The sequence below is a fragment of the Bufo bufo genome, chromosome 4, assembly GCF_905171765.1.
Source record: "Bufo bufo chromosome 4, aBufBuf1.1, whole genome shotgun sequence".
Taxonomy (NCBI): Eukaryota; Metazoa; Chordata; class Amphibia; order Anura; family Bufonidae; genus Bufo; species Bufo bufo.
The window spans coordinates 54623136-54645464 of NC_053392.1; the positions used below are offsets into that span (position 1 = coordinate 54623136).

General features: G+C 46.3%; 1 protein-coding gene across 1 annotated transcript in view; it reads right to left on the bottom strand.

Moving 5' to 3' along the window:
- LOC120997248 (cytochrome P450 2K6-like) overlaps positions 1-22329 on the bottom strand; it is a 120032-nt gene that overhangs the window by 66722 nt on the left and 30981 nt on the right. Inside the window, exon 2 of the mRNA XM_040427253.1 lies at positions 16590-16752. Within this exon, the coding sequence (XP_040283187.1) occupies positions 16590-16752 (163 nt within the window). The remainder of the gene's footprint in view (positions 1-16589; positions 16753-22329) is intronic.

The following is a 22329-nucleotide window of genomic DNA, read 5'->3' on the forward strand; positions in this document are numbered from 1 at the left end:
TGCAATAAATAAAGACCAAAGAAACATCTACTTAACACCATACATAAAGCTTATGACCACAAGGGTGGCCCCCACTGGCAGATGGTATAACAGGAGGATGTCTCCAGCAACCATGGCTGAAGAACCCCTCAGCTAACTGAAAACAGCAGAGGCTTTATAGCCCAAAGTAGCCACACCCACACTCAGACACACCAGGTGATCACACACACAAAAGGGAGTTAACCCTTCCAACACAAGGCAAGGGAAGACGGCCACTTAAAGGGGAAGTACACACATAAACACACACTTCACCTGTTGCCGCGGGCAACGGCATGCATGGCAACCATGTCCTGGGGATCAGCCATAGGGCTGAGACACTACCACCACATGCACACAACACCACACGTCGCCATGGGCAACCAAGTGAAGGAAAGTGTCACAAAACACACAATAGGCCGTGACAGGTCGGCAGCAGGGCCGTGGGAAATGAGCGCTTCCATTGTGAAAGTGCTCTTCTTTCTATATTCAACTGTATCGCCAACCTCTGGACAGCGATACTTTCTAATGCTGTTGTGGGGCATTGCATCAATGTCTCCCTGCCCTGTTCCCTCTGATAGACTTCAGACCTAGTGCCTGCAGCCTATCAGAGGCTGGTGCAGGTGACCTGATGATGTCTCAGCTGGCAAGCATATACCACAGGACCCGCATCGCTAGCAGCCACATGGAGGTAATTAATTTAGTTAATTTTTTTCATTTGGCAGCATGTTGTTGGGCTACTATAGGGAAGCTGAGGAGAGGAGCACTATGGGCACACTAAATTGGGGCACTATGGGGACATTGGCTCTACTGGAGGCACTAAGAGTTGGTAATTTTGTACTGGCACACAGAAGGGGACATTGGCTCTACTGTGGCACTATGGGGACATTGGCTCTATTGTGGGCACTCAGAGGAGGTATTGTTTGTACTCTAATGTGGGGGGGGGATTTTTGTACTAGCACAAACTATAAAAGGTCTTTTTTTTCTACAGGCACACATTATAAGGGCGTGATTTTTGTACTCACACACATTATAAGAATTATTACTAGTGGGGGCTATGGGGAACATGATTACTATTATGGGCACTATTGGGGCATTATTATTTCTGGGGCACAGTGTGGACATTATTACTATTGGGGCTCTTTAAGGACACTGTTACTACAAAATGCACTCTGGCAGAGAATTATTACTATTTGGGGACAATATTACTGTGAGGTGCACCCTGGCACAGTATCAGCATTGCTAAATTATTTTTGGGGGACACTATGTTTGCAACGCTATTACTGTCAGGAGCACTATTTGCTGAGTGAAGTTACTTTTTAGGGTAATGTGTACCAATAAATATTGCAGGGGGTTAGGGCTGCAGTAAACAATTATTTTAGTAATCGAGTATTCTATCAATTATTTTTTACTAGAGTTGAGCGAACCCGAACTGTAAAGTTCGGGTTCGAACCGAACTTTAGGGTTTTCGGCACCCGGACCCGAACATTTACGTAAAAGTTCGGGTTTGGTGTTCGGCGATTTTTATGGCGCTTTTTGAAAGGATGCAAAGCAGCCAATCAACAAGCGTCATACTACTTGCCCCAAAAGGCCATCACAGCCATGCCTACTATTGGTATGGCTGTGATTGGCCAACTGCAGCATGTGACCCAGCCTCTATTTAAGCTGGAGTCACGTAGCGCCGCCCGTCACTCTGCTCGGATTAGTGTAGGGAGAGGCTGCAGCTGCTGTGAGGGAGAGATCTGGGAGAAATCTTATCAAGAACTGGTTTATGTACTCAGCGATCTACAGAAAAAGTGTTTTGTGGGTGCAGTGCACAATTTTTTAAATCCTGCCTTGAGCCAACTACTGCTTTTTTTTCTTCAGTTAGTCAATATCAATACATGATCGGCAGCCATTTTATGCAACGATAGTGCACCAGCATAGGCTATCTGCAAGTCCAGAAATACAGCTTTGGCATACTGGGGTGAAAAACCCCTCCAATATACTGCACATCTGGGATTAGACAAGCATACAGTGGGATGCGAAAGTTTGGGCAACCTTGTTAATCGTCATGATTTTCCTGTATAAATCGTTGGTTGTTACGATAAAAAATGTCAGTTAAATATATCATATAGGAGACACACACAGTGATATTTGAGAAGTGAAATGAAGTTTATTGGATTTACAGAAAGTGTGCTATAATTGTTTAAACAAAATTTGGCAGGTACATAAATTTGGGCACCACAAAAAAGAAATGAAATCAATATTTAGTAGATCCTCCTTTTGCAGAAATTACAGCCTCAAAACGCTTCCTGTAGGTTCCAATGAGAGTCTGGATTCTGGTTGAAGGTATTTTGGACCATTCCTCTTTACAAAACATCTTTAGTTCATTCAGGTTTGATGGCTTCCGAGCATGGACAGCTCTCTTTAAGTCACACCACAGATTTTCAATTATATTCAGGTCTGGGGACTGAGATGTTTATTCCAGAACATTGTACTTGTTCCTCTGCATAAATGCCTTAGTGGATTTTGAGCAGTGTTTAGGGTCATTGTCTTGTTGAAAGATCCAGCCCCGGCGCAGCTTCAGCTTTGTCACTGATTCCTGGACATTGGTCTCCAGAATCTGCTGATACTGAGTGGAATCCATGCGTCCCTCAACTTTGACAAGATTCCCAGTCCCTGCACTGGCCACACAGCCCCACAGCATGATGGAACCACCACCATATTTTACTGTAGGTAGCAGGTGTTTTTCTTGGAATGCTGTGTTCTTTTTCCTCCATGCATAACACCCCTTGTTATGGCCAAATAACTAAATTTTAGTTTCATCAGTCCACAGCACCTTATTCCAAAATGAAGCTGGCTTGTCCAAATGTGCTTTAGCCCACCTCAAGCTGCACTTTTTGTGCTGTGGGCGGAGAAAAGGCTTCCTCTGCATCACTCTCGCATACAGCATCTCCTTGTGTAAAGTGCGCCGAATGGTTGAATGATGCACAGTGACTCCATCTGCAGCAAGATGATGTTGTAGGTCTTTGGTGCTGGTCTGTTGGTTGACTCTGACTGTTCTCACCATTCGTCGCTTCTGTCTATCCGAGATTTTTCTTGGTCTGCCACTTCGAGCCTTAACTTGAACTGAGCCTGTGGTCTTCCATTTCCTCAATATGTTCCTAACTGTGGAAACAGACAGCTGAAATCTCTGAGACAGCTTTCTGTATCCTTCCCCTAAACCATGATGGTGAACAATCTTTGTCTTCAGGTCATTTGAGAGTTGTTTTGAGACCCCCATGTTGCTACTCTTCAGAGAAAATTAAAAGAGGAGGGAAACTTACAATTGACCCCCGTAAATACTCTTTCTCATAATTGTATTCACCTGTGTATGTAGTTCAGGGGTCACTGAGCTTACCAAGCCAATTTGAGTTCCAATAATTAGTTCTAAAGGTTTTTGAATCAATAAAATGACAACAGTGCCCAAATTTATGCACCTGCCTAATTTTGTTTAAACAATTATAGCACACTTTCTGTATATCCAATAAACTTCATTTCACTTCTCAAATATCACTGTGTGTGTCTCCTATATGATATATTTAACTGACATTTTTTATCGTAACAACCAACGATTTATACAGGAAAATCATGACGATTAACAAGGTTGCCCAAACTTTCGCATCCCACTGTGGGCGACTGTCACATTTAGGACAGAAATACAGCTTTTTGGTTAGGGTGAAAAAACCCTCTAATATACTGCACATCTGGTATTAGACAAGCATAAGTGACTTTCACATTTAGGCCATAAATACGGCTTTTGCATACTGGGGTAAAAAAGCCTCTCATATACTGCACATCTGGGATTACACGCGCATAAGTGACTGTCACATTTAGGACATAAATACGGCTTTGGCATACTGGGGTAAAAAACCCTCTAATATACTGCACATCTGGGATTACACGTGCATAAGTGACTGTCACATTTAGGACAGAAATACAGCTTTTTGGTTAGGGTGAAAAAAGCCTCAAATATACTGCACATCTGGGATAAGACGTGCATAAGTGAGTGTCATATTTAGGCCACAAATACCGCTGTCATATAGAGTTTAAAAAAAGAAAAATAGAGTGCAATACCCTACATCAGGGTTTATAATTGCGATTAATTATTTTTAACATACTTAACCACTTTTTACTTTGCTTTGTAAACGCTCACTATGAGACAAACATCTAATAAGGGACGTGGTCATGGTCGTGCTGGTGGTGTTGGTGGAGCCTCTGGTGCAGGGAGAGGACGTGGCCGTTCTGCCACAGCTACACGTCCTACTGAACCTACTACCTCAGGTCCCAGTAGCCGCCAGAATCTACAGCGATATTTGGTCGGGCCTAATGCCGTTCTAAGGATGGTAAGGCCTGAGCAAGTACAGGTGCTAGTCAATTGGGTGGCCGACAGTGGATCCAGCACGTTCACATTATCTCCCACCCAGTCTTCTGCAGAAAGTGCACAGGTGGCGCCTGAAACCCATGCCCATCAGTCTGTCACATCACCCCCGTGCATATCGGGGAACCTGTCTGAGCCTCAAGTCATGCAGCAGTCTCTTATGCTGTTTGAAGACTCTGCTGGCAGGGTTTCCCAAGGGCATCCACTTAGCCCTTCCCCAGGGGTGGAAGACATAGAATGCACTGACACACAACCACTTATGTTTCCTGATGAGGACATGGGAATACCACCTCAGCACGTCTCTGATGATGACGAAACACAGGTGCCAACTGCTGCGTCTTTCTGCAGTGTGCAGACCGAAAAGGAGGTCAGGGAGGAAGACTGGGTGGAAGACGATGCAGGGGACAATGAGGTCCTAGACCCCACATGGATTGAAGGTCGTGCCACTGACTTTCAGAGTTCGGAGGAAGAGACAGTGGTGAGACCGAGCCAACAACGTAGCAAAAACGGGAACAGGGTGCAAAAGCAGAGCAGCCGTCGCCAAAACAGTTCGCCTGCTACTGGCCACCGTCACCAGGGACCGAGCACACCAAAGGCAGCTTCAAGGAGTTCCATGGCATGGCACTTCTTCACACAATGTGCTGATGACAAGACCCGAGTGATTTGCACGCTGTGCCATCAGAGCCTGAAGCGAGGCATTAACGTTCTAAACCTTAGCAAAACCTGCATGACCAGGCATCTACATGCGAGACACGGGCTGCAGTGGAGTAAGCACCTTCAAAACCAAGAAAGGGCTCAGGCCCCTCCTGCTCCCTCTTCTGCTGCTGCCTCAGCCTCTTCCTCGGCCTCTGGAGGAACGTTGGCACCTGCCACCAACAACACCACCTCCGTCACCAAGCATCTTCACCATGTCACACGGAAGCGTTCAGCTCTCCATCTCACAAGCCTTTGAGAGAAAGCGTAAATTCCCACCTAGCCACCCTCGATCCCTGGCCCTGAATGCCAGCATTTCTAAACTGCTGGCCTTTGAAATGCTGTCATTCAGGCTGGTGGAGACGGACAGCTTCAAACAGCTTATGTCGCTTGCAGTCCCACAGTACGTCGTTCCCAGCCGCCACTACTTCTCCAGGAGAGCCGTGCCCTCCCTGCACAACCAAGTATCGGATAAAATCAAGTGTGCACTGCGCAACGCCATCTGTGGCAAGGTCCACCTAACCACAGATACGTGGACCAGTAAGCATGGCCAGGGACGCTATATCTCCCTAACTGCACACTGGGTAAATGTAGTGGAGGCTGGGCCCCAGGCGGAGAGCTATTTGGCGCACGTCCTTCCGCTGCCAAGGATCGCAGGGCATCATCCTTTGCCTCCTGTTGCCTCCTCTTCCTACTCGGCTTCCTCCTCCTTTTCTACCACCTCCTCATCTGGTCAGCGACAGACCTTCACCACCAACTTCAGCACAGCCCGGGGTAAACGTCAGCAGGCCATTCTGAAACTGATGTGTTTGGGGGACAGGCCCCACACCGCCCAGGAGTTGTGGCGGGGTATAGAACAACAGACCGACTAGTGGTTTCTGCCAGTGGGCCTAAAGCCCGGCCTGGAGGTGTGCGATAATGGGCGAAATCTCGTAGCAGCTCTGGGACTAGCCGGTTTGACGCACATCCCTTGCCTGGCGCATGTGCTGAATTTGGTGGTGCAGAAATTCATTCACAACTACCCCAACATGTCTGAGCTGCTGCATAAAGTGCGGGCCGTCTGTGCGCGCTTCCGACGTTCTCATCCTGCCGCCGCTCGGCTGTCTGCTCTACAGCGTAACTTCGGCCTTCCCGCTCACCGCCTCATATGCGACGTGCCCACCAGGTGGAACTCCACCTTGCACATGCTGGAGAGACTGTGCGAGTTGCAGCAGGCCATAGTGGAGTTTCAGCTGCAGCACGCACGGGTGAGTCGCACTGCGGAACAGCAGTATTTCACCACCAATGACTGGGCCTCCATGCGAGACCTGTGTGCCCTGTTGCGCTGTTTCGAGTACTCCACCAACATGGCCAGTGGCAATGACGCCATTATCAGCGTTATAATACCACTTCTATGTCTCCTTGAGAAAACACTAAGGCCCCTTTCACACGGGCGAGTATTGCGCGCGGATGCAATGCGTGAGGTGAACGCATTGCACCCGCACTGAATACCGACCCATTCATTTCTATGGGGCTGTTCACATGAGCGGTGATTTTCACGCATCACTTGTGCGTTTTGTGAAAATCGCAGCATGCGCTATATTCTGCGTTTTTCACGCAACGCAGGCCCCATAGAAGTGAATGGGGTTGCGTGAAAATCGCAAGCATCCGCAAGCAAGTGCGGAAGCGGTGCGATTTTCACGCACGGTTGCTAGGAGACGATCGGGATGGAGACCTGATCATTATTTTTTTCCCTTATAACATATAAGGGAAAATAATAGCATTCTGAATACAGAATGCATAGTAAAACAGCGCTGGAGGGGTTAAGAAAATAATAATAATTTAACTCACCTTAGTCCACTTGATCGCGTAGCCCGGCATCTCCTTCTGTCTCCTTTGTTGAATAGGACCTGTGGTGAGCATTAATTACAGGAACAGGACCTTTGATGACGTCACTCCGGTCATCACATGGTACGTCACATGATCTTTTACCATGGTGACGTACCATGTGATGACCGGAGTGACGTCATCAACGGTCCTTTTCCTGTAATTAATGTTCACCACATGTCCTATTCAACAAAGGAGACAGAAGGAGATTCCGGCTGCGCGATCAAGTGGACTAAGGTGAGCTAAATTATTATTATTTTTTTTTTTAACCCCTCCAGCGCTAGTTTACTATGCAGTCTGTATTCAGAATGCTATTATTTTCCCTTATAGCTATGTTATAAGGGGAAATAATACAATCTACAGAACACCGATCCCAAGCCCGAATTTCTGTGAAGAAGTTCGGGTTTGGGTACCAAACATGCGCGATTTTTCTCACACGAGTGCAAAACGCATTACAATGTTTTGCACTCGCGCGGAAAAATCGCGGGTGTTCCAGCAAAGCACCCGCACATTTTCCCGCAACGCCCGTGTGAAAGAGGCCTTAGGGCGATGATGGAAGAGGATGTTGCCCAGGACGAGGAGGAGGAAGAGGTGTCATCTCTAACACTTTCAGGCCAGTCTTTTAGAAGTGGCTCAGAAAGAGGATTTTTGCAACAGCAGAGGCCAGGTACAAATTTGGCCAGCCAGGGCCCACTACTGGAGGACGAAGAGGAGGAGGATGAGGAGGAGGATGGGGATGAAGCATGTTCACAGCGGGGTGGTATCCAATGCAGCTCGGGCCCATCACTGGTGCGTGGCTGGGGGGATACGGAGGACACAGACGATACGCCTCCCACAGAGGACAGCTTGTCCTTACCTCTGGGCAGCCTGGCACACATGAGTGACTACATGCTGCAGTGCCTTTGCAACGACTGCAGAGTTGCCCATATTTTAACATGTGCTGACTACTGGGTGGCCACCCTGCTGGATCCCCGTTACAAAGACAATGTGCCATCCTTAATTCCCTCACTTGAGCGTGATAGGAAGATGCGTGACTACAGGCACACGCTGGTAGATGCGCTCCTGAGAGCATTCCCGACTGACGCCGGGGGACAAGTGGAAGCACAAGGCGAAGGCAGGGGAGGAGGAAGAGGTCTCCAATGCAGCTGTGTCAGCACCAGCACCTCAGAAGGCAGGGTTAGCATGGCCGACATGTGGAAAAGCTTTGTCACCTTGCCGCAACAACCGGCCCCAACTGCTGATATGGAGCGTGTTAGCAGGAGGCAGCATTTGAACAACATGGTGGAACAGTACCTGTGCACACGCCTACACGTACTGACTGATGGTTCTGCCCCATTCAAGTTCTGGGTCTCCAAATTGTCTACATGGCCAGAGCTTGCACTGTACGCCTTGGAAGTGCTGGCCTGCCCTGCAGCCAGTGTACTCTCTGAACGTGTATTTAGCACGGCAGGAGGCGTCATTACAGACAGGCGCAGTCGCCTGTCCACAGCCAACGTGGACAAGCTCACGTTCATTAAAATGAACCAGGCTTGGATCCCACAAGACTTGTCTGTACCTTGTGCAGAATAGACATTTATACCATCATCAAACATACATTCTTGTACTCAAGTCAAGTGCAATGATTCTTTGTTTTCTTTTTTTTTATTTGTCCCAATATTTTGGGGGCTACCTACCCCAATAAAAAATAAAAAAAAACATTGTTGGCTACCTCCTCCTCCTCCATTGCTGCCTCCACCTACAACACCACATTCACCGCCTCCTCAACCTCCGACTCCATATCCACCTCCTTCTCTGAGTTGCAGGTTAATAATTTGTAATTTTTTGTTATTTTACTTCATTTTAACTTATTTCCCTATCCACATTTGTTTTCAGAGCAGTTGCCATGCTCTTAAGCACATTTTACTGCCTTTTACATCCCTCTAGCCTTTTCAAGGACTATTTTAGAGCCATTTTAATTTTAAAAAAGTGCCAATTTTAGTGCCCTAAATTGAAAAAAATCTTATTTTTAATTGTCGGGTGACATTTTACCATTTTTGCCGTATACAAACCCCTGCTGTGACTGGGTGACAGGGGCCTAAATCTCTCAAAATCCTCTGTTCTATTGCTGGGTGACAAGATCCCCCTTTTGCCGTGAATGAACCCCTGCTCTGCATTGCTGACAGGGAACAAAATCTCTCAAAATCCTCTGTTCTATTGCTGGGTGACATGAACCCCCTTTTGCCGTGAATGAACCCCTGCTGTGCCTGGCTGACAGGGGCCTAAATCTCTCAAAATCCTCTGTTCTATTGCTGGGTGACATTGTAACATCCTGAAGTATGTCACTAAACTTCTGTTTCCCCGCTGCATTATGTTAGGTGTGTATGTATTTCCATCTGGTGTAATTTAACTGTGCATTTCCATTATGTGTATTTTCCAAGCCTGTTATATACATATTTTCTGTAATTTCCATGTGCACCAGCAGGTGGCAGCAATGTGTTTAGTTCAGTTTAGTATAGCTAGACTGGAATAGTTCGTTCCAGTGTTTAGCTCCCCCTCTTCTAGGAGCAGGAGTGGGCTGGTCCCACGCCCTGCAGCAAGGGAGGGAAGAAACCAGTTAGATCCAGTGTGTACCAGCCACCCCGGCTAGGGGAAGGCTGTGTTAGTAGGAGCCCCCAGAAACAGGGATCCCAAGACAGGATCGAGCCTCGGCTGGGGCCAAGATCACTCTTCCCAGCCTGAGCCATCAGCCTCAGCTGGTTGACAAGAAAAACAGCCATCTCCAGCCTCCAGGAAGAAGCATTCCCTGTGAGCCAAGCTGTGAGTACATATCCAGAGACCAGGAGAAGCCAAATTCCTCCTCAGCTAGTCAGGCCCATATCAAGCAGAAGACAGACAGAGCAGAAGATAGATTCCTGCCATATTGTCCAGGCATATGATAAGAAGCCGCTGTGCGGCTGCTGGGTCCCATTGCCTGCTGGAGCGGTGTGGAGGCGCGGTGGTCGCCGCACGGAGCCGCGCCATGGTTAGAGTAGGTTCCCACTTAAACAAGAGGCAACCTTGTCGCGGTAAGTGGGCCTATGCTCTTTGATCAAACTGTATACTAATTGCCTCTTTTAGTGCACAGCAAATGATTGATAACAGTGCTGTATAGCCATGTTTTATCATAAGAAATGCTGATATTTGTAAACAATGGTCATATCAGAAGCATAGGAATGAGGATGTGCGATTTAGATTCACTCTACACATTAACAATATGATAAGAAGCAGAAGAGATATTGATCCCTGCCACATATTGCCAATACCTGCTGGGACCTAAAGGACTATTGCTGTAACTTGTATGGATTTATGCTGCCATTCAGTAACGACAAGTTGAATTATATCACAAGTCTGGATCTCATTTACTGCTACCAAGTTCCTCAATTACTCCTATTAACAACACTCTATTTATTGCAAGTGAGCCAGGATCCAGGAGTGCAGCCCTACCAAGGTAGAAGACACCGTTGACACTACACAGAGACATTATCCCCCTCTGGCATTCCTCACCTAGTACGTGAGTTATAACATTTTAAAGGGTCTCATCCAGCATGGAGGCAGGGCAGAGGGCTGGATGTAGTGTGCGATCACATTTGCATTTTCCGTTTGTATATGTATTTCGCCATAGTGATGTGCACCTACATACGGGTTGTGCGGACTCAACCCCCCACATTTTTTTCTTTGTAGTATATATTGGAGGCGTGGCGATCTCCTTGGAGTCATTGCACACCTGACCAGTCAATCTGTCCTGGAGGCTGGTTTTAAAGTCAGTATAAAACTGAGTCTGCTTATATAGAACCTACTAGTAGCCATTTGGCTCCAGGAGAAGTATATGGTGGGCTCAGCATGCATGTTGGTACTTGCATCCCTGGATCCGATGAAAGCTGTAATGGCACCGGACGGGGTTAAAAGTAGATTGTGCTTGGCTTGCATGCTGACCTGCATTCCCTGGATTTTATGTGGCTGTCATGGCCCATAAACAGGTAGGAACAAGTTTTAGGGACCTTTCAAATGAGACGACCTTGACGCGGTGAGTGGCTTATTACGCTTTGGCCAAAATGTACACCAATGTCTCATCCAGCATGGAGGCAGGGCAGAGGGCTGGATGTAGTGTGCGATCACATTTGAATTTTAACATTTTAAAGGGCCCTGAGACTATAACCTGCGCACATTGCAATTGGCGTCACAAACTAAAAACTATTAATATTGCGCCAGTGTGCATTAGTTACAATTCGGCTTACTGCAACATGAAACCCCTTTTGCCGCGAATGAACCCCTGCTCTGCATTGCTGGCAGGGGCCTAAATCTCTCAAAATCCTCTGTTCTATTGCTGGGTGACATGAACCCCCTTTTGCCGTGAATGAACCCCTGCTCTGCATTGCTGACAGGGAACTAAATCTCTCAAAATCCTCTGCTCTATTGCTGGGTGACATGAACCCCCTTTTGCCATGAATGAACCCCTGCTGTTCCTGGCTGACAGGGGCCTAAATCTCTCAAAATCCTCTGGTCTATTGCTGGGTGACATGATCCCCCTTTTGCCGTGAATGAACCCCTGCTGTGCCTGGGTGACAGGGCCGAAATCTCTCAAAATCCTCTGTTCTATTGCTGGGTGACATGAACCCCCTTTTGCCGTGAATGAACCCCTGCTCTGCATTGCTGACAGGGAACAAAATTTAGTGAAAACATCTGTTACTGATCCGAAGATGCGCGACTACAAGCGCACGCTGATGATAGCATTCCCACCTGACAGCGGGGGCACAGTGGAAGCACAAGGCGAAGGTAGAGGAGGAGGAAGAGGTCGCCAACGCAGCTGGGGCACCGCCAGCACCTGAAAAAGCAGGGTTAGCATGGCCAAAATGTGGAAAATCTTTGTCAGCCTTGGAGGTGCTGACCTGCCCTGCAGCCAGTGTATAGTGTGAACGTGTGTTTAGCACGGCAGAGAGCATTATCACAGGCCGCAGCCAATGTGGACAAGCTTACGTTTATTAAAATGAACCAGGCATGGATCCCACAGGACTTGTCCGTACCTTGTGCAGAATAGACATTTATACCAGCCTCAACAATCCATTCTTGTACTCAAGTGCACTTATTCTTTGTTTTATTTTGTTATATGTCCCAAAAATAAAAAATAGCACAAATCAGTGTTGGCTACTTATTCCTCCTTCACCGCCGCTTCCACCTAAACCGCCACGTCAACCTACACTGCCACATCCACCCATCCACCGCCTCCTCAACCTCCTACTTCTAGATCCAGATTGTTACTTTTAATTTTTCTGTATTTTCTGTTATTTTAAGTCATTTCCCTATCCACATTTGTTTGCAGAACAATTGTCATGCTCTTAAGCACATGTTGATGCCTTTTGCAGCCCTCTAGCGCTTTCCAGGACTATTCTAGAGCCATTTTAGTGCCCAAAAGTTCGGGTCCCCATTGACTTCAATGGGGTTCGGGTTCGGGGTCAAGTTCGGGTCACGTTCGGGTCCCGAACCCGAACTTTTTTTTCAAGTTCGGCCGAACCTGCCGAACCCGAACATCCAGGTGTCCGCTCAACTCAAATTTTTATGATTAATCGAGTACTCAAATAATAAAAAATTTATTAATAGACTGTTTTCCTTTATAAAAACTCATCAGACCCCCTGCCATCAGTCCTCAACACCCTTTTTTTCCCCCTGTGCGATCAGCCCAAGTGCATCAGTTCCCCCAGTGCCATCAGCTCCACTATCCCCCCAGTGCCATAAGCCCCCCCCCACCCCAGTGCCTTCAGCTCCACTCCCCCAGTGCCATCAGCCCCTTCATGCCATCCATTGCCATGTCCCCCACTCCCCCAGTGCCATCAGATCAGCCCCTCCATGTCCCCCACTGCCATCAGATCAGCCCCTCCATGTCCCCCAGTGCCATCAGATCAGCCCTTCCAAGTCCCCCAGTGCCATTAGATCAGCCCCTCCATGTCCCCCAGTGCCATCAGATGAGCCCCTCCATGTCCCCCACTCCCATCTGCCCCTCAATGTCATCCATTGCCGGCTGTCCCCCTTCAGTGCCATGTCCCCAGCGCCAGTAAAATAAAATACTTTCCTTTCCTGTAGGAGCGCCACTCCACAGCTCCTTCCTATTCTTCTCCGTGCGCTGCACTGGACCCTGCCATCACACAGCGTCGGGTCATAGTGTGCACTTACGTGCACTATGACCTGACAATGTGTCAGGATCCAGTGCAGCGCGGAAATGGCCGGCGGGTGACCACAGATCAGTAAGTAATAGCAAGCGCTTCACTCCTGCTCCGTGGTCACATGACACAAACCAATCCTCGATGCATGATTTTTTTTGTATCAAATTACTCGATTCAATCGAGTAATCGTTTCAGCCCTACAGGGGGCCCTATCTGTGTTCTACTAGTATTTCCAGGGGATTATCAGTTTCTGCAGTTTAGTTTCGGGGAGCACAGCGAGAACAGTATTAGGGTGGCAAGATGATGTGTTCAGAAGGTGGGAGGATGATGGAAAAGTAGGACTCTAAGATGTCTGTTTGTCAAACTCTTCTGCATAGTTGTATTTTGTAGCACTGTATGTAATGTTAGGAGGGAAAGGGCAAGGTTGAGAATTTTCTACTATGGAGGGGGCACAGAGGGCATTACTACTGCAAAGGAGCATAGAGGGCATTACTACTACAAAGGGGCACAGAAGGCATTACTACTATTAAGAGGGTACAATGGACATTACTACTATGAAGGGGGGACTATGGGCATTACTACTGTGAAGGGGGCACAATGGGCATCACTACTGTTGAGGCAGCACAATGGATAGTACTACTTTGGAGGTGGCACAATGGACATTACTACTGTAGAGGGGGTACAATGGACATTATTACTATGGAGGTGGCACAATGTACATTACTACTGTAGAGGGGGCACAATGGACATTACTACTGTGAAGAAGGCACAATGGGCAATACTACTGTGAAGGAGGCACAATGGGCATTACTACTATGAAGGGGGCACAATGGGCATTACTATTATGAAGGGGGCACAATGGACATTATTATTATTAAGGGGGCACAATGGGCATTATTATAATAAAGGGGACACAATGGGCATTATTACTATGAAGGGGGCACAGAGAGCATTACTACTGTGAAAGGGGGTGTGCATAACTGTTATGGGGAACAGAGTGTGCATTATTACTGTGAAGGGGCACAATGGGCATTACTACTGTGAAGGGGCACAGGGAGTGCATTACAAGTGTGCAGGGGGCACAGATAGGGCATTACTACTGTGAAAGGGCCACAAGGAGGGCATTACAACTGTGAAAGTGGCATAGATAGGGCATTTTTACTGTGAAAGGGGCAAAGAGAGGGCATAACTACTGTGAGGGGGGCATAATGAGGGCATAACTGCTGTGAAGGGGGCAAAATGAAGGGATAAGTACCGTGAGGGGGCACATATCTGGACAAAACTACTGTGAAGGTTGTACAATGAGGGCAATGGAGTACAATTTTTTTAAAGTATTGCAGGAAAAGTGTTCCAGAGCAAGGACCCGCCCCGTGTGCCAAACACCCTAGGCACGCCACTGTTAGAGTGTTATAACAGGAGCAGCTTATATCAGTCATATATGATTTAAATGTATCAGGATGTAACTGGAATATGATGTGGTAGTAGACCTATAAGTTGGCGCTGTGGGTGGCTGCCCTTATTTCACACATTCTGGCATGATAATAACATTGCAGCAGGGCCACTGTCTGACGTGATGTTTGTTGCAGTGAATGAGTATGGTATTATGTGTGTGTGTATATATATATATATATTTACTGTATATATAAAGGCTGATAACAGCAAACAGGAGTGAATGAGCACTGTGTTATGCATACTGTGCCTTGAAAAAGTATTCATACCCATTGAATTTTACCACTTTTTTTTTAATGTTATACCCGCAAACCTAAATGTATTTTATTGGGATTTTATGTTATAGACCAACACAAAGTAGCAAGTATGTGTATCTGTAATAAATAAAAATCTGAAAAGTGTGGAGTGCTTTTTTACTTAACCCCCTGTACTCAGATACCCCTAAATAAAATCCAGTGTGACCAATTTTCTTCAGAAGTCACCTAATCAGTAAATAGAGTCTATCTGTGTGTAATTTATTCTCAGTATAACTACAGCTGTTCTGTGAATGCCTCAACATTAGTGATACAAATAGCATCATGAAAACCAAGGAAACCATCAGACAGGTCAGGGATAAAGTTGTGGTGAAGTGTATAGCAGGGTTAGGTTATAAAAAATATCCCAAGCTCTCAACATCTCACGGAGGACTGTTCAATCCATCATCTGAAAATGTATTGCACAGCTGTAAACCTACCAAGACATAGCCTCCAACTAAACTGACAGCTCAGGCAAGTAGATCACTAATTTGAAAAGCAGCCAAGAGGCCCATGGTCACTGTGGAGGAACTGCAGCGATCCACAGCTTAGGTGGGGCTATGTGTGTACTCCACATATCTGGCCTTTATGGAAGAGTGGGAAGAAAAAAGCCATTTTACAAAGCAAGCCATAACAAGTACTGTTTGCAGTTTGCCACGAGCAATTTAGGGATCACGGCAAACATATGGAAGAAGGTGCTCTGGTCAAATAAGACCAAAGTTGAACATTTTGGCCTATATGCAAAACGCTATGTGTGGTGGAAAACTAACACTGCACATCTTCCTGAACACACCATCTGCACTGTGAAACATGGAGGTGCCAGCAATATTCTGTGGGGATGCTATTCTTCAACAAGGATAGGGAAGCTGGTAAGAGTTGATGGGAAGGAGGATAGAGCTAAATACAGGGCAATCCTGGAGGAAAACCTGGTAGAGGCTGCAAAAGACTTGAGCCTGGGGCAGAGGGCAACAACCCTAAACATGCAGCCAGAGCTACAATGGAACGGTTTAGATCTAAGCATGTTCATGTGTTAGAATGGCCCAGTCACAGTCCAAACCTACTGTAAATCCCATCAAGAATCTGTGGCAAGACTTGAAAATTGCTGTTCACAGATGTCTTCTATCCAATCTGACTGATCTTGAGCTATTTTGCTAAAATTTTCAGCATCTTGATGTGCAAAGCTGGTAGAGACAAACCCCAAAAAGACTTACAGCTGTGATTGCAATGATAGCACTTTCCAGATTTTTTGTTATTAAAAATTTTGAAAACCATGTATCATTTTCTTTTCTCTTCTCACATACACTGCTTACTACTTTTTGTTGATCTATCACATACAATCCCAACAAAATACATTTAAGTCTGTGGGTGTAACAAGAAAAAAATATTGAAACGTTCAAGGGGTATGAATACTTTTTTAAGGCACTGTACAGGTAAGATCTACCCCATCAGCATTTCAGTGCAACAGACAGCCTTGCAGAAGGAAAAAAAGCCCATGGTGTACCCACTATACATAACAGAGCCACACTCTTGTACATATTCTCTAGACACATCCACAAATTGCATATAAGCTTATTACTTATTTTGCCCTAGTCTGCAGGAAGTAAACAGAGGAGCACAACCCTGAATGATGGATCTTGAAGGCAGCAGCTTAAAGCATAATGGGAAGGCAGAACTCACAAGTTCAGGGCACAGACTCACCAATGTCTTGTGTAAAGAATGAAAATATTGGAATATGTGGTTTTGTGGTCAATATTTCAGCATGGTTGGTGAAAGCATCTTTAATGGTGTCATAACCACTTAGGACGATTGATTTTGATGGTCCAAGCTTGATACTGAAGACTTGACCATATTCCTTAGACAACTGTGAAAACAGGAATGATTATATAGTTACCAAATGAGCTAAGATATTATTTGCAGCATTCTATGTACGTCTATAACTAGAGATGAGTGAAGTTTAAAAAAAATTCAATTCGGCAGCTTCGCCAAAGTCCGACAAGAAATTTGATTCATTCCAAATTCATTTGTCACAAATTGCTAAAAATTAGGTATACCCAAGCCACTCTACCTTAGGTTTTGTCCACAAGGAGCGGCTATGCTGCAGGCGGATTACCGTCATGCTGCGGTGAAGAACCATGTGGCCAATTAGCCCACAGCTGCCTTTCATTTAATGATGAAGACCAAACGATATAGTAGGTCTTCATTGTCAATGGCTATGTGGCACCTTTAATACATCTTTAAACAGGGGCTGTACCCATTTCTCCAACCACAGCGCTCTCCTGCCCTACAGGTGGGGGCCCTTCTTCTGCCTTCTGCTTTCCTCCTTTTCCACATCATCTAATATTGATGACAATATGTCATCACGAACATCCAGAAACTCCTCTCTCTAGGACATGGAGACTTTGAAAGATGATTTGGAAGAAGTAAAGCCAGCACAAGATGTGGATGTTTATCATTTAGACCTTACCCCCAAGGGGTGCAGACTGGATAGAACTGGTTGGCACACTGGCACTGGAATAACAAAGATTTCCATCTTATTGGTATTGGATTACATATATTAGTTTACATCTGATGTAGGAATAAGTAAATGTAGCAAAAAATAAGCTAAACTGATGCAGAATAAGTGCACACTCCCTGCAGTCTCCCCGCAGTCTTACTGGACTCTCCGTCTCCAATAATCTTCTATTAATAGTTTTCAACAACACTGTCACTAGCGCGTGAGCACTTGCCACTTGCCTCTCCCTATGCTCAGCTCACAGGAAAATGGCCAGAGACCATGCGGGATGAAGGTTTTATAGGGCTGTGACATCACAGAGGATGACTATCTGTGGATGACTGGCTGTAGGGCTTTATGGGTGATATTGCATTCCCGTGCTTGTCTCCTCTATTCTTAAAGTTTTGCTTTGTAACACCTGCAGCCGCCATTTTAGGAAAACCTGATTCGTTACCCAAAATTTTCCTAAACTTTGGACTGAATTCCGCTTTGAATGCTTTGCTTCACTTAATACTATCTAGAACATGTGGCTGGTTAATACTATTTCATGAATTCTTCCAAACCTTATGGTCAGGATCTTACCCAGCCAGGTTCCTCTGAAAGTCTGTTTTAGAAGGATTACCATGTCTGAAAATTTCCAAACTATTAAAATATGAAAATATTTTTCCTATGCACTGTATGTCAAAACGGAAAAAGAAATACACTAATTTAACATTTTTTGTTACCTTGTCCCCCCCAAAAAATGAATAAAGATAAAGAGTGATTAAAATTTTGTCATCACCCAAAAATGGCACTGATAAGGAAATTAGCACTCTAGTATTCTGATGGGAATACTTTTCTAATTTTCAAGTGTTAAAGGTTGGGTACTCCACCCAACTTTGGATTAATGACCTCCCAGAGGCCATAGAAATCACACTGTGCCAATCACAAAAATAAGAGAGAAATCCCAAATAGTGACACTGAGGTCCTGTGAGCTACCAGTGGATGAGACTGATTTATCATGTGGTAGTTAGTATACTATGAAGCTGTAGTGCTCACTGACATCTTGGGAATGCCTAAGACCATGTGCCTAAACACAGCCATAGGACACTTTACTGCCTGTCCTAGGAAGCCACAATGTGTGAGGGATGTCCCAACCCCATACTTTGCAACCAGTTACCGTGACAAAACAGTGCGCTGGTAATTTATAACAATTATAAGGAAAGAAATAGAGTCACCTGTAAGAGAGGGATTTGCTATGTCTCTTGCAGCCTAAGTCCCCCGAAGCAAGACCCAGTGAGGAGGAGAAGATTAGGAAGGTATGGGGTTATACTGTATATCTGGGAGAAATAGAAAGTGGTGTATGTCTAGAACTATGGCCGAAGATGCCATAGGTGTAATACAGTTGTACTGCCTTAAGGATGAGAGAGATGTTTGCAGACTATATCCTGTTATGCAAAAATGTAACCTGGACCTTAACACTGATAATAGGAGAACATGTAAAAACACCAAAAGGGAAAGATTAGGGAATGGCGGAAAAGGTCCTGTTAGTCAAATTTCTATATCTCTTCCAGCATCATTGAAACTTAGGCAGGGTACTGGCTGTCTTTAGAGAGACCACCCTGTATGAAGAGTCACTGGAAGTGCTCCACAGTATGGAGACTTACTGGCAACTCTCCACAGGAAAACAATATGCAAGAGGTATCTCTCAATTAAAGAGAACCATTACACTACTGCCATCTTGTGGAAGTGGCTCCCTATGAGTATAAAATCTAATTTTGTTTTCCCATAGAGCATTGCCAAGAAGTCTCCATACCATAAACTTCTGATAATACACACACACACATGTGCCTGGAGGTGGTTTGGACGGCGAGGTAAGACTACTTTCACACTTGCATTTGTAATTCCGGTATTGAGACCCGGCAGAAGATCTCAATAACGCAATTAAACAGTTCTGTTTAAAAATTATGATTTTGGGGGGGAACGTGGCCTATAGCTGGATGGTGTAGACGTGATTCGTCACGGCTCCTGCGGATGGGATCTAATCCTACCCCATCCACCGCATTAACATCGCCACAGTGCCCCAATTCCTGCAGTCCTGCGCTCCACTCATCACCCAACACCGTTTGAACCAAGTGGGGAGCTTCTACGACCCAGGCGGCCCGAGATACATTTGCGGCCTAACCAACCAGACAGATCCCCGGCCTCGATTTTGAGCCGCGGTGCGGCCCGAGTGCCAGCGCTCCATGCCAGAGACCCTCTGATCCATCTTTGGACCCCAGCGGGGCTCGGAGGGGATTGAGCGGAGACCAAGCACCATCAGGTCAGTGCTCTCCCCCTGCCTCCCCTCACTCACCGGGTCAGACGAGGAACATCGCCATAGCGGCGGCGCCATCTTGGAGATCGCGTTATTCTTCTCCAGCATCCTCCCACGAGGGAGCAGAAGTTCTCTGTGCCCGCCGTCTACCGGATCCACGTTAGGGGTGAGTGATTCACAGTGAGAGCCCCTAGCTAAGTGCCCTGGGCTGGAACCCACTCCACATCCCCAGCCAGCTAATATATCATAGGGCTTCAGCCCTCAAAAGCTTCTGCCAATCACAGCAGAGTTTGCAAAAATCAGTACAGCAGCAGCACTGCTACATTTCCTTAAAGGCACAGCCTTCATTTTTTACAGTACCCTTTCCTGAGAAGGAGAGATCCACACAGGATCACCATATACCTGATAGAAGGCACAGCCTTGATTTTTTTCTGAAACATCTCCTGGAAAGCTAAGGAATGGATGTATAACACCACACCAATCTGGAGGGAAAGATAACCTGTTTTCATGTAAATCCTCTAAAATAGCATTACCCTGGGGCGCATGCACGAAGTTCACGGGGGCGGATGTGTGCTGAGTGAGCTCTGTGCCTGCCACTGCTGGAGTGCTGTGAAGCGATGCCTAGCAGCTCCATGAGCATTGACCAGAGCTTCTAGCCTACCAAGACGATGACTAAAACCAAGAAATCGGGTGCCCAGCCAACTTCCCAGCCTCTATGCCAGTCCGCTTCCAAAATGGCGACCCCGTCCACCCCAGATTCTAATGAGGACTCTAATCAGGGAGTACCGGGATCCCAATCGCCGGCCCCAGCCTCACCCCCTGCATCTCCACCGAGAGACCACTTTGAAAACATCAGACAAATGTTCCAGGATGGACTAGCCCAAGCAGGAACTGAGTTTTCCGGCCAAATTCACAACCTAGGCCAACGTGTCGCTGATGTTGAAGCGAAGGCCGAAAGCATGATGCTATAGCAGCGGACCGGCATGATATTGATGCCCACGCAGCGCAAATAGAGGCCTTGGAGCTTAAATTGGAAGATCTAGAAAACCGCTTCAGGATGGCGAACCTTCGTATCCAAGGGGTACCGGAGAGTCTCATCTCATTGCATCAAACAGCATCAGAGCTCTTTAAGACTCTGCTGCCCCAACAGGACGTTTCACTGTTCCTTATTGACAGAATACACAGGGCTCTGGGCACTCCAAAGAATCCCCATCCCCAGGGACATTGTGCTGAAACTCCACTATATGGAAGCCCGCAACAAGATTCTTCTAACGGCCCACAATCTCCAGGCCTTCCTCCCACAGCAAAGTTGTTTTCTGATTTAGCACCCTCAACTCTAGGTCGCCGCAGAAATATGAATCATCACATTGGCCATCCAACAAGCCCAAGTACGCTACCGATGGGGCTTTCCTTTTTCTCTGACTTTTACCCACAGCTCCAGGACCTATTTGGTCCGCTCTTTGGAGGAAGGTAAAGAAGCCCTATTCATAGCGGGAATCCCTACGGAGACGCAAGCGCCTCTACCTCAGAGGACCCCGAGACCAACGAGATTTTGGTCCAACAAAGCACGCCCATCGATGAGATCCAGAGTGGGACCCCAGAACTGATCATATTACATCTCCCACTTCTCCTGGGACTGCACTTATCTGATGGGTAGGATCTGAGCCAATGGCTCCTAACAGTCCTCCCACACCCTAAGAAGGTTCATGGCCGGGCCTCTCGAGGTGGTGAATCCATGTTTTGGTCACTATCCTCTATATACCCTCTGGTCAATGTTGTTAGAAAAATATGGTAGCCCTGTAGTGGCAGGATTATCATGTTGCCTTATATTTCCTAGTCTGGGGGACCAACGCCTTGGTACCCCCACTCCAGACCTACTGAGTTGTTTTGGTTCTTCATTTTTTTTTTGTTCTCTGCTCTGTTCTAGTTATAACAGTGTTTTTGCATGGTATCCTTTGATGCTTTCCATTATGCTACATGGGGATTTGATTATGTGGATTCGGGGGAGAAATGGCAGTGGGGGTGGGAGGGGGTGGTGTGAGAGTGAGTACTCCCGTACTTGCTCTTCTCCTGCGATTATCAGTTCTTTATCATGTGTCGCATAATCTCACATAATGTTAGGGGGTTTAATTCACCCCACAAGCATAAAAAATCTTTTTTCGACTATCTAAAACACTGCCCTGATATTGTTTGTCTGCAGAAGTCTCACTTCTCCACCACCTCGTCCCCCTCTTATATTCATTCTCAGTACTCTACCTTCTGTACTGCTTTATCTACATACAAGACAAAGGGTGTGGTTACTCTCTTTAAGAATAATTTCCCCTTTCAGGTTAAACAGACCAATTCAGACTCTGATGGTATATACCTGATTATTATAGGCACCCTTCATGATACATCCATTTGTGTCGTAAACTCTTACTCCCCTAATGAGCACCCCATTCATTTTTTCAAGAATTTAGCTGAAATAATTGAACCTCTAGAATACCAATATCTTGTATGGTGTGGGGATTTCAACTTTGTACTGAACACCACTCTGGACAGGTCACACACATCGGACTCACACCACACATGAGAGCAAAAACAGATCATTAGCGACACTATGCACCAACTCTCTCTCTCTCAGACACTTGGAGAGAGCACAATGGATCAGC